Source organism: Monomorium pharaonis, chromosome 11 (assembly GCF_013373865.1).
Source record: "Monomorium pharaonis isolate MP-MQ-018 chromosome 11, ASM1337386v2, whole genome shotgun sequence".
Lineage (NCBI taxonomy): Eukaryota > Metazoa > Arthropoda > Insecta > Hymenoptera > Formicidae > Monomorium > Monomorium pharaonis.
Window position 1 is genome coordinate 11,169,516 of NC_050477.1, and position 18,006 is coordinate 11,187,521.

Consider the following 18,006-nt stretch of genomic DNA (forward strand, 5'->3'; position numbering starts at 1 on the left):
CAAACCTTATTTAAATTTATCGCACTTATTGATATCGCACTTAATTAAATAATTTTATAGTTTAAAGTTCAAATTTGACATTATCTCCGAAGATTAGATTTAATTACGAGTATCAGTCCTTTGACGAACAATCATGCGACATAATGAATTCGGACTTTTTTTAGTTTATAAAATTACCTATGACGTGTTATTTTTTCTATTTTGATTTTATTGTATTTTTATATTTTTTAAATAAATAATGTTTTTGTTGGACAAGTGACAGTCGGATTTCCGCCAGTCCAAGTTTCGAGAGGATGTTTACGGCGATATTTCGCTAGCATGGCACGTCGAGAAGACATATCTTTCTGATCCACCCTCGTAACTTGACAGTGCAAAAAAAGAAAGAGTGTAAGAGGGGGGGGGGAGGTAAGAGAAGGCGTTCTCTTTACGCTTTGCCTAATATATATGCGTGATGCGGAGCTTTGGCAGGACGAGCGGGAGAAAAAGAAATATCATGACACCGTCGTATCAACGACCGAGACGCGCTTTCAGTAGTGAAGGAGGATCACATGAAGGAAGATTGTAAGTTACAAATGCACGACTGCCAACCAGAGCCGCGTCTCGCTTTATGATCAAAGCGCGGAGTAAATAGTACGGATTCCCCATGAAAACGATCTCCGTTATCATTCAACCGGTAGAACTTTGAAATATTTGCCGTGACTGAATCGGCACGCACAAACGATTTGCATTTTGTGCCTATGTCCCGCATTCCCCGTTTAATTTCGCAAAAAAGACTATCCCGGAAAATATTGGCTTAATTGGTATCCGATAAATTAAAAGAGCACATGAGCTCAAAGCTTTGTAAAAAGTTTATTTTTTTTTTTAATTGCTAAAAACAATTTATTATTTTATAAACCCGTTTTAACTAAAAAGTTTTAATTATCTTAATAATGAAGGAGGGGGGGAATTCGTTATCCGTTATAAATTTCGAAAAGCTCAAGTTTATAGTTAGTTTGATACTTGTTTCACTGCTGCTGGCGACCGAAAAATTTGTCCAGGACTAGCTGAAACATTTTCGGTCCAGTGACGTACCGATCGCTCCAGTTTCAGTAGCGAGGCAATTGTCCCGCGATTTACGTCCGTGTGCACGATCAGGCCGGAAGATATCTCCCCGAGGACGTTTACATCGGAAAGCGACAAGCATCGCCAGCAACGGTGTTACTTTGGCGGTTGCGTCACCACGAGAGACAGGTGGATGGATAAGTAAAGCCGCAGGAGCGACGAGTCTGGCACCGACGAGAAATACGTTGCGGAATGAGAGGGAAGGAGAGGGATAGAGAGAGGGGGGGGGGAGAGAGAAGAGAGACTAAATGGGGTGCCAGGGGAAGATTCCTTGCATAGTGAGAAATATATGTATACGAAGAAGGAGGGAAAGCAAAGACAGAGAGCGAAATATCGGTTATTCCCAGGTGCGCTCGTGTCGGATCTTGCCGGCGACGTGAGCGTCGGAATTCAGGAAGAGTCGGGACAGACGACGAGAGGCTTGGTATCGAATTTGCGTCGTATTTACCCGAGGAAGGCGTCCCCGACGCCTTCTTCCGGCGCCTTCGACCTACCCGGGGAAGGGACCACACACACTCTTCGCCCGGCGACAATTCGTTTCCCCAGACAGCCGCTGGGAAATCGCTGGAACAGCCACCATTTATTACCGGTGCTTGCAGCCATGCACGCGGACGTTTTATTGCGGACGATTAGGGGGAATTAGGTTAATTCCCCATAATGTGTGCGATTTCATAATTCATAAGTATTCGGGATGATTTAAGCTACGCGAGAAACTATTAATTTACTCGTTTTTGATGACAATTCTCATCAATAGGAAGAATCGAGTTTTTAGTTTATTATTATAGGCGCTAACATCTTTTTAGTCATCAATGTTAAAGTTTCTTATATAAATTCGTATTAAATCAGGTCTTTTGTTTTAAAATTAAAAAATTTTTTATATATGTTATTATAAGAGGAAAAAGAAAATTATAATTAATTACTGTACATTGATGCGTATAGATTTGTCTTTAATTATACACACATACACAGTTGTAATTATTGAAATGCGCACTGCCACGTGGCAAATAACTAAGTGACAGTTGCTCGCAGCCGCAGCCAGACGGTTGCGTCATCGAGATTTTCCCCGCGAGACTCCTTACCCTCGACTTTATGCATAGGTCGTGCCTTGTCAACGTCAGCTCTCATCGTCGGACACATCGCGACTGGCCCTGAATTTAAAGTTACGCCACTGGTCGCCCAGATAGGGGCAGTGGTCGACGTGGTCCATGGCAGGGAGGAAGAGGGATGAACGTGTGGGAGGAAAGGCTGGGTAGGTGGACGGGAAGAGAGCAGGAGGTAACGGCTGGAAAGAGAGGTAATGAGAGAGGGTCCGAGAGAGGCAGAGTGACAGGAAAGGGGTGGGTCGTTCGAGAGGGCAAGACGAAACCGTGAACCATCGACCCGAGAGTCGGACGAGCTCTCCGGACTCGTTATACACTCTCTCTCTGGTTCTCTTGTAGTGGGATGCATCTCCGTGCAGCTGCAGGGGCGGAATGCACAAACGAGAGACAGAGGCAGACGGAAGAGCCACGTTCATCGCAGGGCGCAGCCCGTCACGGTGCGGGCGGATGTACCGCCCTCGCAATGGACGCTGAATCACCTGCAACTGCAGCGATACTGGGTGTCCCGTAAACGGTGGACGCGAGTCCCATCTAAAACGGGCACGCAAACTGCTATCTCGATTATCCATCGAGATAACAGAACTTCAGAACTTGAGCGCAATATGAATACATTGTAGCGCAAACTAATATTATAATTTATTTGCACAGACATATATACAGGGTGGTCGTTAAGTAACCTAAAGATTTTAACAAAAGTGGTTCCATACACTAATTCAAGACGAAAGCTTTATGGTATATGACCATATATTCCAAATAGCTTAGTTTCAAACATACAAGAACTCAAAATTGAAGGAAAAATTTTATTTTTTTTTAAAGCATTCTAAAAGATGTCTTTCAAAAAGCTTCATTAAACTAATCTGGATGGTTTTTGAAATTTTTACCTATATGTACACGTTAATTATCGATTAAATAGACATCTTATAAGAAGAGAGAGAGAGAGAGAGAGAGAGAGAGAGAAAGAGAAACTAAGTTTGAAAGTTATTATTCGAATAATCTCTCGGAACTTGTTTCCAACGCGCTCATTTTCCAAAAAGTGTAAAAATAAAGTCTTTTATTGGGAATTAAGGTGCTTGGTGTTCTCAGTAGTGTCATCAAATGGAAGAGTCTTGTACAGGACTCGAGCGAATTCGCGTCGTTCTACGTCGTTAATGGGGGAAATAATGACAGAGCGACGGCGAGGGTAGCTCTCTCAGTTTTAGCAATCCCATGGGCAGTGGCCGCGCGCTCGGTAGTTTCTAGCGAGTTCCGTAATGAAAGATTCAACGGGCGAGAAGTGCGCGCAGGAGCTCAGACACTAGGAAAGCGATATATCGTTGCTGCTGCTGCTGCTGCTGCGTCGTCTTTCGTCCAATTTGCGATTTCGAAGTGAGTGGCGGGACGCGCGCGACTCAAAGAGTCGCTGAAGTGACGTGGACAGCGAGCGGAGCGGAAGAAAAAGGTGGTGGAGAGCGGAGGAACTGTTTTTCGTATTTTATCAAAAGCGTCGTCCATTTTTCAAGCCTTGCTCTGTGAGAGCGGCCGTGGCCGCGGGCATCGCTTGTGCACCGCTCTTGGCAGAGGCGGTATGAATATTAAATGACGGAGACGAGAAGCTCGCCGAGGCGAGCAAGGGACGAACCAAGGAAAGCGGAAGAAAGGTTCATGTAGGGAGAATGACGGTGAGTGTCGCCTCTTATCACGATAGTGAGAACCTCGATGTCTCTATCGAAACGATTTTGACTTTGAGACTCTTTTGGATCTTTCCGCTTCGAAATGACAAAATCTTTTATTCTGAAGTATAAAATTCTCTTGATATTTAAATAAAAAGGAAATTTATCCACAACAAATAACAATTTTATTTTATGTATATAAGTATTAAATTTATAAAATAATTAATTCTATAATAAAAAAAAATATCTTAGATGTATTTTATTGTGTACTTGGTTTCGATAACTGATTGTGTGATTGCGCATTCATCCTGCGAAGAAGAAATAAAGATTATAAAAATATTTTTCTGCGAGCAAGGAAAGAATGCAATTTTGCCGCACTTATATAGGTCATTTGTCGTTCTACAATCATACCTCTGAAGTACCTCAGGAACGCGCGGCGCGCGTCGTTCGAAGAACATAAAACTCGTATCTTTTCGATGAACGAGGAATAACTTTCCTGTCTCGCTTCTTCTCCTTTTCAAGAGGCAACAAGAGAAAGCGAGAGAAAGAGAGGGAGAGAGAGGGGGGAGAAGGAGGAGGGAAGTTAATGGATATCGAGCGACTCCGTCTTCCTCGGTCGCTGCTCCTTCTCCAGCTTCTTCCTGAGGCTGTCAAAGGAGGACTCGCGCGAGACGACTGATAGACTGATTTATCCTCCTCATCGCTGATAATGGTGGCAGTATGTGCGAATCGCGATAAGGAGCTATTCTCACGCGATGTCGAGCACATCACGACGCCCAACGTGTGACGATGTGACAGTGTTAGTTTTCAATGTTGCCGCAGTTATATAACGTACCGCGATCGATGTCGTAAATTTCAATTTTCCAAGTACAATCAGTTATAATTTTGGAGCACGAAACGAAAGAAACGCCGTGTTTGCAGAAATGCAGGAATTTTTATTTGCGCGCGGCAGCACATCGATTTCTGTGGTGTCGACGTTACAGAGATACATACCATAGTATTTCACGGAAAAAATATAGTGTCTAGTTTTTTTTGTAATAAAATTTTGCTTTGACTATTTTATTTGTGTCAATGTATCTTTCGTTTTCTTATTTAATAATATAGAAAAGCACAAACGATTTCAGTGCAGTTATTTTAATATGACTCGGCGTTGCGTGCAAACAAACCTTTATTTTGACAAAAAAAATTTAGCACATATTTTTTCCATGACGTCATCTAACAAATTATGATATTTATTTCTAAATACGTAGAACGGGATTATATAAAATATTGCGTTACATAACAGTTTTGAATTTAATTTGTTATTTTCTCAGTCTGTGTGCTATCGCATATACGCGAATATTTAAAGATACGAGAACATACAAGAGGATGAATTCTACACTAATCCCGAAGACATATTTACCTTTGAGATATAATGGATTATATATACAGGACACACGTTTACAACACGACCACGATTTTGTTTCGCCATTACGTTCGCACGGATTACGAATAATATTATAAATATTACAAGGTGTACGTACGAAACGTCGTATTTTCAAATAAATATTTGTAATTGTTACGTGCGCACGCATTCGCGCAAGTAGGGCTGTCCAATTTAGCTTACACGTGCTTTTAAATTGAAGGGAACGGTATACAGGATCTCGGTAGGCGACGCTTCAACGCGTTTATTTCCATGGATAATAGGATCCTTAAAGGGTCCTCTTTCAACGCTTCCAGACGCCTGCGAGTTTCTCTAAATGACATTAAAGTGCACCGCGAATTTCAATTTCGCCGTAGGAAAATCGCTCTAATCAGTTTCCCGGGGAGAGAATCGATAACTTCTAACATCAATTTCCTCCGTAACTCCGTCGAGATCTTAATAATGCCACTTAATCATCCTTTCGCATCCCCTCTCTTTCTCCCTCCTCTCTCTTTCTATTTTTCGATCCGTTTATTGCGAATATATATAAATATATAAATATATAAATGCAAATATTTAAAATAATTCTCAGAGTTTTATAATCCAAAGTGCTTACTGCAATATTGAGATTAAAAGTCAAAACTTATTATAGTATCAAATCTCGCCAGAGAAATAATACAGATTATTTCTCTTTGTTAATTCTGGGGCACTTTACGTATTGCCATTTCGGTGTCAACTGTCTTTCGACGATGATTGTGATCGGTCTCTTTTTTGGTATCCTTACATAGGCATAATTACTTAACTGGCAGCAAGTTGATTGACGACCAGTATTTCCAATTGAACGCGCGCGGATAGATGACACGTTCATTCACCGGCGCGATTAAAGTACCCCTACGGCGTTGGCGCGTGCTGTACTAAACGTATGTAAACACGTTTATCCTGGAATAATTCAGCAGTTAACGGCGTAACACTCGACGTGCGCGTGGGCTAATTTCCGCGCTAAAGGGAGTCGCTAAACAGCGCGTGTACATATTAAATCTGTACCGCTCGCGAGTCATCGATGACACTGCAGTCATTCCCGCTACGAACGTAGAGTAAATTAATTAGGGCTGCGCCGTCAAAAGAAACTTTCGTTGGAAGTTTGCATGCTTCGTAGTCGTCTAAACAGTAAAATTTGTACCGTGACTTCCGTTATTACCCTATACCACTGTTTCAGAAACGCTGAACTCGTTTACCGTAAAGATAACCGATAACAAAGCTCTCGAGTACGTTAGAGCGTTTCAGCGCCGGGTGTGCTTTTAATTCCGCGTGCGTATCCGCGCTTTCCTTGCAACCTGCCTGATATCACGGTCGAACGGTGCCGTTACGAGTATAATGGATTCATTGCCATGCAAATTTGCCCGCGTTATGGGCGTTACATCTTAACTGTGCTCGCTCGCGTACGATCGTGGAAAATTTCATTGGCTCGTGACGTAGAGACCGGGGCTGAAATCGGGCGCTTTCAACTTTGACAAAATACGGATGCGATGAGCACAAGTATGATTCATTTTATTATCGCTTTACGTTCCGTTAAACTTATATTTTAGGGCTCGGACAAAAGATTCAAGCATATTGTGTGTTCAATCTATTTGAATCGTTTAAAGTAAAAGAGAAAGATTCAGTTTGACTTTCTGGTAGGTTGATTGGTTTCGAAGCAGCGTTCGGTCTGTAATGTTGATTCGTTATGATTCGTATTTAAAATTTGCATAATTCGAACAATAAAGAAGAAAACAAAACGAAATATGTATGAAAACAAAATAGCAGCTCTTTACGAGTATTTTTTAAAACTATTAAAATCATAAAAATGTTGAAAAAAAGTCAGGTATGGCATAAATATGTAATATTTAAATATGTTGTTTATTTTCAGATTTTAAATACAATTTATATGTTGCGTTACACTGGTTTTTTTAAAACGCGCTTTGTAAAAAAAATATCAGTTGCATTTTTATTTATTTTCTATTATTTATTTTATTCTAAATTTTTATCTCAATTATACAATGCTTTTGAATGTATGTACACATTCAATATTAATACTATTTCATAAAATTTAGATTCGAATTATAATAATTTCGAACTTTCAGATCTATATAAAGTGAGTTCAAATAGTTCACAAACATATCTTTAGGTCAATGAATTCGAACTATTTTCATCCGATCTTGAAGTTTCAACTCTCCAAACTATTCAATCACCTGTTTCTAAATACTGTTATATTTTGTGATAAACTTCAGAAAAAACAACGAGAAGAAATAACGAAGAAATGTTTTATGAGAACATTAGTGATCTATACGATCGTTTTATTTCATGTATGTGAGTAGATTTCTAAAAGCATACTTTTACCTTTTATTTCTTCTTTGTGCGCGTTTAAATACATTTTTATGGGTCTATTGAGAAACGCCACTGAGCGTGTAGCACGCAGGAGGTGCGTGCACACGTCTTTTGTCACGTTGAAAGCGCCGAGGAAAAGCAATCTCGACGAATGAAGGTAAACGATCGGTCCACTCGTAGTGCCAACTGGCGCGCGTGTTTAAAGACGCGGAGGGTTTAAAGAGGGCTCGACGATCGATGATCCGTCACGAGGGGGGAAGAAGTCCGGCAGGGGCGAGTTCTCTTCTCTCGGTGTCGAAGGATGCCGAGGGTGCGTTCCGGCCGCGTACATAAAATTGCCTCGCGAGCCTTAATTTACGATCGCGTATAAATCGCAGCGATATAAATTTAAAACTCGCCCCCGTCGCTTTTTGTTTGCGCGATATGAAAAACCGTCGCACTTTGTTTGCAGCTCGATTCGCTCGGGCTTGAATTGAATTTTCGAGATTTTGCAGAAATTTTAATTACAGGATAAACCCGTGTTTGCACAAAAGTAATGCATATTTTTGAAAACTTTGATTTTAGTAATATTGTAAATGGTGATAACAGTACTATTTTAATTAAAATTTCTTTGACAAGTAGATAACGGTACGATATAGTCAGACATGATTACATATGAACAAAGAACTAGGTTTTTATTCTTATATATATATAAGTATAAATAAAATTTATAAAATATTACTTTAAGGCAAGAACTAATTTATGTATGAAGAGAATGGCTAAAGTAATATAATTTTTAATGTGTATAGAAATAATTAAAGGAAAAAGTAATTATAAAACAAGTATTTAATTACTAGAAGTAATTTATGCAAAGTCTCGTGGTAGAAATAGGTTTTCCAAGGCAGAATAGATCGAGCTCGTAAATCGAGCGGAAGCTTGTATCTGTCCATCCATTCTAAATTGCCGCAAGTTTGTTGCGGATGTTCAAGTGCACTGCGAAACGTGATCCCAAAAGTTTGATCGTGATAAAGCTGATATCGCTTTCGCTCTGCGAGAGTTGCGACCGTCCTACCTCGTTTCCTTCTTCGCGCTTTCACACAGTAATCTGCGGAGCGCTTATTCACTGAGAATAAGGGTATGTTGAAAGACGAGTTATTAAATTTGCGTTGGAGACCACCACCAGCGACTATTTCCGTGCTCAGAGCTCTTCTCCTCGTGTTTGCGAGTGTCATCGAGCAAACGATCAAGCGACGAGGGGTAGGAAACGACAGGGGGTTGGGTAATAAAGAAAACCGGTGGTGGCGTCATGTCGTACAAGAGGTGAGGGGTAGAGGCGGGGCAAACGGTGGTGGGAGGCAACGATTTCATTATGACTTGGAACAAAATCCTTTCAAAGCGAATCTCGTGGGAAAGAAGAAGAATATGAGATAGAAAGAGAGAGAGAGAGAGCGCGGCCGACTATAGTTCGCAGGCACAGTCTGAAATAATCCACCAACGACGACAGAGTAATTTCAATTGTAAATGCTCCGCGTAAAACTTTGGAGCTAAGAAACGTTGCCAACGGTTGAATTCCCGCACCCGGACTGTGCGGCGTGACGTACGCTAAATCGCTTTTTCACCAGCCCCAGCGATAATTCGGGCCGAACATGCTGTTCCCGGTAGCGTTTCGCGCCGCTAGGTAAATCTCTCATTTTCTCTCTCCCTTGATATATCATTTACTACTTTTCAGAAGTTGTTCAGTCGGGTTAAATATTGCCATTAAGTTTTCAAGTCGGATTAAATATTGTTATTAACAATGTTTGGTAATTAACAGCATTTAAGCCGCAAACGAGTGTTATTACGAAAAGTTATATTACCTATACAATATTACAACTTTGGAAATATGCATCACATCGTAAGTGTATACGCATATACTTCTGATTGACTTAATGCTACGAATATTTAAATGTAACAAGTGACAGTATAAAATATCGATCTCGTTTGAGGAAAAATCGAGCGATATCACTGCTAGAAAAAGCGTGAAGCAAAAAATTCGTATCCCTTTTCAATCCGAGCATCCTTATTCACATTGCGCGCGATCGGCAGATTACAAACGGTACACATCCATCACGCGTGTGTATCGTCATTTCTGCCTATATATATATCGGTCACTAAAGCTCTTTTTCGTTTCTGGCATTCCAATAACGCGTACGAGATCGCGGAGCACAAGCGACAGCTGTGAGATTGAAAGCTCCGCTCGATCCTCACCTTTGCAAACGAGGGTGAGTATCGGCGAAGGGTAAAGGAAGGAGGAAAAGAAGGGAAAAAGAGAGGAGGGAAGGAGGGAGAAAAGCGGCATGCGAATAGAATGAACATCCTCATAGAGAAATCGGGGCAAAGGGAGGGTGCTCGTAGCAGCTTTCGAGCCCCTTTCTCCTCCCTTCGCCCTTCACGTTGTGCTTCGCGCTTTAGTCTAAACTCGTGCGGCGCCGGCCTCATGGCGATACGAATCAGTTTCCTCGAGTTTATATTCATAACGAATAAATTATTCAATCCGGTGCTGGGATTCGAGCCCATCGGGGATGCGTAGGCCCGTCACGTCGGCCCGTGTTATCCACCTAATCGGAGAACGTGCCGGCGAGAAGGCCTAGGGTTCTCTCTCTCTCTCTCTTTCGCCCAATCGCCGGTGGCTCGTTCGATCGATATGGCTGGCTCCGATTTCGATGGTCACCTTCGTCACCCCGCGACGAGCGGCGAATCAAAGTTAAATGAGAAAGTTTTCACGTACGTCAGCCTCCACGCGCGGTCCGTAAAGTTATCCTTCTTATATCGGTATCTAATTTTGGTGTAACACCGTTAAATCTTTCACCGCCGAGAGATAATTTATCACACCGAAGTAGATTAAATTGTTCATTCGGCATATAAGGGTACTGTTAATTAAAAGTACTGTAAACTTATAACTTTCTTGATAACAGAAATTAATTCATTATGCACGCTACTTTCGTTTATGCATATACATATCGAATTTTTTGTAAAGAGCAAAAACAAAAACAACGTACACACGGCGAGAGAGTGAGCGCATTTTTTTCTCGTACTGCAACGTCCATTTGCATTATAGAAATAAAGTACATTTTTTAAATATAATTTTACGAAATGCAAAAGATTAATGGGAGCGACTAGGACGAATGTGAAAAAAAAATATCAGCTTTAGATTGAATGGTAGCGCAGCGGAAAATGCGCGCGATGCTGTCGCAGGCATGCCTTTCCGGTGTTTCCGAGTGAGAAATAATTAGCAGGTTTCATCATCCGGCACGTATGTCGGTCCGCGCGTTGCAACGACCGCGCTTTGAATACGTCACCTCGGAAGCGAATATCGTGCGTTTATTGCACAGCGCCGAAAAGTACGATCTACCATACGCGATTCATGTTAAAAGCGCAGGGAAATAGCTCGCACGAATTTTCGAAATACTGAAATGCTAAAATTGTATTGATGTTTAATAGTTAATCCCATCTTTTTGAAGAATTATGATCGACTGGAGTGAATGATCAGAGTGAGCTCGCTATTGTATAATTAATCAATCAGATTTGAATCAATATTAAAGCTTTTAAAGTAGAACGAATAAAAAATTTAAGCTTCAGAATGAAAAAAGAAAAAAGTAATCAAAGTTTTTTTTTTTAACAAAAAAGCCTTTTATACAATTTTTTAAAGATTAATCTTCTAAAATTTCAGATTTATCATTAAGTGTTTTATTGCACTTTGAAAGTATTGAATGTCAAAGATTGACGTGTTTACGTCTTGTCTGTACAAACTTTTGACTTTCGCGATTTCACTTCCTGCAGCTCTGTTTCTATCATTCGGTAGTTTCTACATTCTCAATTGCTATGTTAAGTTTCTGACTTGTCTGTTGAGACTTTCGCTGTAATTGTTGAGTCTCACAACATTAGATTTTGTTATCAAAAAAAAAGAAACGTCGATGACGCAAAGTTGGTAAAACAGCTTATTTACTTATTTTCAAATTTTACCGAAAATTTCTGTTCCCGTTAGTCGACAAAATTTTGAACGTTTACTTGGTTATTAAAAGACGTGGCATTAACGTTGATATCCCGCGCGCGGGAGCAGCAAAAGTGAGAGAAATAAAGGAGGAAGAGGAACGTTACCTGATATAGACGAAGGAAAGGAGCTTTATTAAGGGTGGCTCTTCCGCCCTCCAGCCTGAGCGCTTAAATTTCAGAATGCCGTTCTACGAAACACGGGCGACATCGTTAAGGCACGGCCGTCGAGATTAAAGGCTTTCCCGGATTCGAGAGATTTCAAGTCTGGGATTGTCCGCAATTAGTGCGGAACGGGGGGGGAGGGAGGAGGAGGTAAAGCGGCGACGGTGGTGGCAGGCGGCGGCGGTGGCGACAGCGACGACGGCGAGCCCCTTCAGGAAACTACATAAAGCTTCTTCCTCCGCGGAGGAAGGCGAAAGAAAGTGGGAACGTTAACGAGAAGAATCTTAAGATGCGTCGCGATCGTTATCGACCTTCTTCTTTTCTTAGAGCTCGAGTTCTTGGCTGCCTGAAAAGATGATTCGCTGCCAGACAAACGTACAGGCAGGAAGACGTCGAGAAGCTCGTATAATTGATAGTTCTTCCTTGTACGCGTCTTCTCGAGTTTACCGTCTTTTATGTATCATTAAGGGAGTTATTAAGGAGACGAGACGGTACAGGTTGACTCTCGCGATTAATTAACGTCCTTAAGCGAGATAAATGAGAGCGCGCGGAGATCGAGGGGCTTTTTTACACGGTCTCGCGGCGCGATTTTTCGTTGACCTAAATAATTTTCGAGTTTGCGAGCCTGCGAGCGTATGACGGCCGACCGTAGGTAATTTAATGATCGATATTACAGCGCGAATAATTTTGGCTGCAAAATATGTTTCTCTTTCCCCGTTGTTGTTGATATTAAATAAGGCAAAGTTTCAGTTTACCGGTAATACTATAATACGTGCAATATATAAACAACATATAAATAATGATAATTGGACATTGAGAAATTATTCGCATTTAGCCGAATCTCGAATGTTCGTGTTTTTCAGCGGATGAGAGAATCGAGAGTGGCTATGCTTGACAACAGACGTTTTTCCTGGGAAACGGAAATAGCGTTTCCCTATTATTATATTCATCGCTCGTTTCTTATTCGCGTTTCACTTAAAAGGACACGTACTAATTTCTTCGAACGATGTATCCCATTTTTTATTGAGCATCGAGATTTCGGAAGTATGTGATGGTACAGAGGAGTTGGTTTAAAGAAGACACTTGCATATTGCGTTATGTTATCGAATTGGCATTTTTCTGTATAAAACTTTCTGTCCCAGTGGCATCTAGCCGTTGTCTAATTTAAATAGCTCATAAAATACGAGCACATCCGACGACGAGTTTCGCCAAAGGTTTCTTCGCGATGTCGCGGGGACAAACTTGTTGGCGGTGCAGCTTCGCGAATTAGATTTCCATAAGCGTTCGTGTACGCCTCTCCATTCTATCTTGTTTCCAGCGAAACTTTTCGAAGCGCATCGCGACTATAGACAGACACAGACGGGTAGGTGGCGGGGGGGGGGGGGGGGAGGGAGGAACACGCGCTCACACGTCGTGTCACACGCGCGTTTACACGCGCAGGAAGTTGGACGGCTGCGCTCTGAAATTGTTTCCACGAGGAAAATAGTATGGACGTGCGTGCGGTAACCGGCGTCGTGATAGCGCGCGCGGTTGTTCTGCCGACGCGAAACTTTCGCACGAGAGCAAATTTACACTTCGATCGCTTCAATTACACGCGCCTGCGACGTGGAGGCGGCCGCGTGATATCGCGCTACGAATAGCCAGTTTTTATTAATGTACCCTCTCTCCGCATCTGGGACACTTTACCCGTGCACGTTTTTACGATCTGCGATCACGAAAAGCTCGTAAACTCGATTGGCATATAAATATCGAACCTTAAGTGGACAGTTTCAAATTGGATTAGCGGTACACGAAGAAAATTTTGTAGTGAACGTTATACACTGGAACCCCGCGTTAGCGTACTCCGCGTTAGCGGAAACTATCCCCTCCATATGCACTCGGCCCACATGAGTAGCGTGTGTGGGGATAGCAATGAGCAATGCAGTCGCGTATTTCACGGAGTGGGAGTGAAACCAAGCAATAGGAGATAACCCCGCGTTAGCGGACCAAAGCCCCGAACAGTCCGCTAACGCGGGGTTCCAGTGTACTATGGTAAATAATAAGCGCCAACCAAGAATTGTAAAATGAGTGAGGCCAAAAATCGCCTGTTTTGCCACCCTCGAATTTGGACTTGAATTCAGTGCTAAAAAATTCAGTTGTGTACAAGACGTTGATCTTCTGAAAGTTTTAGATTGAGCTCACTCTTTATCTTTGAGATATGAAGGGTCAAAGTTCGCCATTGTCCATGAACGTTCTTATCAACTGTTCCATTTCGCGAGATGCTGAGGTCTGCATGCCTGTGTATGTACAAGGAATTGTCTTAGCTTTCGAAAAAATTGGCGCGGATCGATGTTGCAAGAACCAATGCACCGCAATTTTGAAGGGGACCGATTCAGATAACTTCGGTAACTGACTGCAACATGATAGCGCGCACGGACACACACACACGCACACGCGCGCACACTTGAATACGTACATATGTAAGATCTTAATTTTTGTAATATATCATGATAATATATATTTTGTCATATATCATGATCTTATTTTCTGCATGTAGATCTTTTTGAAGCAGTGGATAAGGCACTTTATGCAGAATGCAAACTTTGACCTCTCGTATTTTGGAGATAAAGAGTGGGATCAACCTGAAACTTCTAGGGGATTAACGTCTTGTATATGTATAACTATTGTTTAGCACCAAATTCAAGTCGGAATTCAAGGGTGGCGAAACAGGCGATTTTTGTCCTGTTTTTGTCCTTTGGCCTCACTCTTTTTACTAAGTTTTTCATCAAAGTACCATAGTATTTGCACCACTTATGGTATAATTTTCTGAAAATTCTTTTCATTGTTGCGTGCACAGTAATTTCTGATGTAAAATTTACATCCGCGTGCACAAGATTTACGGCACGCACTATTCGGGAGTCACGTGTTCACGGCGAATCGTAAAGTCAAAATGAAAATTTGGCTCGCACTAAACGCGAAACTCCGACGGTTTACGGTATCCGGGATACGAGCTCTACTTGGAAGTTTCTCCTTTTTTTCTTTCTAATAAAGCGGCGCAACATCTTGTCGCGATGGCAGGCAGGCGAGATGCTCTCCTCTACCCTCCGTAAAATTCCGCTGTAAAACGTTTATTCAGCGATTTCACTTTATTTATATAAATAAGCTGCGGCTGAGAGAAGCGGCTCGCATCGAAACAAAATAAACGAAAATTTAAGCGGAGATATCGTCGAAATAACGATCGAGCCATCAAGCTTATTCGAGCTTTCCAAAACGCGCTTTCCCGATCGAGTATATAATATGACAGGAGCAAGAAACGAGCTTCTCTCTTCTCGGCGTTATCATGGAAAAAAAAAAGCAAAATCCCCGGATCAGCGTGCACATAATGTAATCCGACGTTCTATGTGGAAATGAAGAAGTTCGAACGAACGGTCGTTTAAATTTACTTGTCCCTTTGAGCGGCGGTCGCACCGGTAACGTCACTTTTGTTTAACTAAACCTTCATTTCCCCTGTCCGTAGCGCGGATAAAACTTTAATCAAGAGACGAACGAAAGGTCTGTTAACTTAAGCTTAAAACTAGTAACGCGCAAGTGTGTCGGTCTAGATAGATCCTTTTTACAATACAATGCTTATTATCCCGCCTGGCCTTTCATTCCGTTCACTGTAAAGGGATCGTTTCGTAAACGCGATAACAAGAGGAGGATTTTTAAAGGGAAATTTACCTGCGAAGATTAGGCAGCGGGCCAGCATCCTTCGATCTTGTGGCCGAATCCCACGCTCGGCGCCTAGTTCTCGGAGAGGAACGATGACGCCACGTCCGCTTCAGCGTCACCCTGATCCTCGTGCTCTGCCGCGGTGCCGTCGGGCTGCTGCCGGATCGTCGTCCTCGTCGTCCTCGTCGTCGTCGCCGCCGCCGCCGTCGTTCTCGTTGCTAACGTCGTCCCCGTCGTTGGTGACGTGCACGGCGCGCAACGCAGGAACCCGGTGGTCGACGACGAGAACGAGCGGCGTGTCGTCGTCGTTGTCGTCGTCGTCGTCGTCGTCGCGGTGTCGACGGCGATGCTGCTGCGACGAGTGCACGCGGTGCATACGCGGCGCGCGCGGCCGATCTAAAAGCCGGGTGGCAACGTTCAGATATCGCGCGGCGGATTGCAACCGAGGGGGTGGTGGTGGCGGTGACGACGGAGGTCTGGGACAGCGGGGGCGTGTGAGGGGAGGGATGAGGAGGACACACAGATAAGTGTACCCGAGAGCGGAAGAGGTCCGGCGGAAAATGCGACGCGCGTCTACTACTCTCGCGACGAGAGTCTTTGGCCTCCGGCACCGCCGGCCACGACTGATCGCGCCGAGTAATCCCCCGCGAGTGTCGGAGCGCATGCGTTGCCACCCCTTTCTCCTCTCTCCACGTTCTCCTCCTCCTCCTCCTCCTCCTCCTCCTCCTCTTCCTCCTCCTCCACCCCTTTGTCAGGGTGGTTGCCCCTCTTTGCAGAGTCTCTCTATCTTGCTCTCTCTCTCTCTCTCGCGCGCGCGCGAGCGCCGGCTTCCATCGAGGTGGTGGTTGGGCGGTGTGGGTGGTAGGTAGGTAGTTGGTGGTACAGGTGCCAGGACGGAGGGAAGAGATTCGACGCACTCTCGCACACGCACGATGAGATAGCGCTCTCAAATAGCAGACGTGATTTAGCCATTTACCGGCGCTGGTGCTTAGGAAATATTAACCGGTAAAAGCGGTGCGTCATTTTTTATTACTGCGAGGCAATAGCACCGGCAAGGGGCTGCATCGGCAGTAGCACTTAAACATCACGCGGTACAGACAGTGTTGTCTCTAATTGTTGCCGTCTAGATCACAATCGAGATTCAGTGAAAAAAAAAATATGTGACAACGACGGTAGAGAGAATTTATTATCTGCGATTTGTTAGATTTCCTTCTATCTGCACTGATAGATTCTGGTGTATTATAGTTTCCTTTCTCCTGAATTCTCCACTCACTCCCGCGGGCTGATTTCCGTTAAGAGGGTTGGTAGGTAGATAGATACAGGTGTTGCGAAAAAACGGACGGCAATACGCATTCGTAGGAGCTCATCGCTTCGAGGAGATAACTTTCTCTCATGCTCAGGCGGGATTTAATCGTTCATTGGAAAGGCACTTTGTGCGGTGTAAAGAAGGTTAGAGGTAATTTCCTTGTTGCGAATAGCCCTTGGACCTATCGTGTCAACGGCAGCTGTCCGTTTGCAGCTGTTTGTTATCTCTAATTAGCTGTCATTTTCTAGATTACAGGTATAACGGATCTATCTATTTGTAACGTAATAGATATCTGCTTTATATCATTACAGAGTTTATTTTTCTACTAATAATTTAGAGACACACGTTAGAAGGTGTAAACGGTGAAAATATTAAAACGTTTTTGTTATGCAGGCGTAATACACAAATACCAAAAATTTTATTGTCAGAATTTTAGAATTGGGTAACATGAAAAGCAATAAAAGCGAATTAAGCATTTTAATAATACACGGCGCTATCAAATATGCATGAAATACTGTAATAATTAAAGTGTCAGAAATGTTACACAGTTAGAAAATCTGTGTTATGTACGTATATCGCATATTCTAAATTTATTCAAACTTTGTGTTAGTTTAATACAAGATGAATATGTCAGAAAATAACAAATATTGTGTAAAAAATTAACAAAAAATGTAACACTTTGATGCAAATTGGAGAACAAATTGTAGAACCAGAATTAATCTATAATTTATATTAATATAATTATAATTTACATTTATATTTAAAGCTACCTTATTTTGAAGTTATTTGTTTATTTACAGATAAATTATATTATTTCAACACTAAAAAATGTTAAATATTGATTTAACACAAAATATTCAAATAATATAATCACATTACGTTCAATTAACACTTGGATATGTTAAAAATTGAACAAAAACATTTAAGGATCGATTTTAACGTAAATCTGAAATGTTGTTTTCTTTATTGTGTACGAATATAAGATTGATCTTAAATTTGAAGCTCAAAGAGTGTTACAGTAATTACAATTTTTTATTTCAACTTTGTAAGAATAATTTTATTTACATCTCGCCGTCTAGACTGGCTTCCATAAATAGAAATTATATCTCCGTAAAACAGTCGATAATGCGTCGTGAACGGGAAACATTCATTCACGTCGAATTCTTTTAAGATACAATTAGCGGAGAAATTCAGCCAGAGAGAGAGAGAGAGAGAGAGAGA

At 42.2% G+C, this 18,006-nt stretch overlaps 1 protein-coding gene across 1 annotated transcript in view; it reads right to left on the reverse strand.

Annotated features, from left to right (window-relative positions):
• Positions 1-15,619, reverse strand: part of LOC105833999 (Down syndrome cell adhesion molecule-like protein Dscam2) — a 109,226-nt gene extending 93,607 nt beyond the window's left edge. Inside the window, exon 1 of the mRNA XM_028191628.2 lies at positions 15,489-15,619. Within this exon, the coding sequence (XP_028047429.1) occupies positions 15,489-15,516 (28 nt within the window). The 5' untranslated portion in view covers positions 15,517-15,619. The remainder of the gene's footprint in view (positions 1-15,488) is intronic.
• Between the last annotated feature and the right edge of the window lie 2,387 nt (positions 15,620-18,006).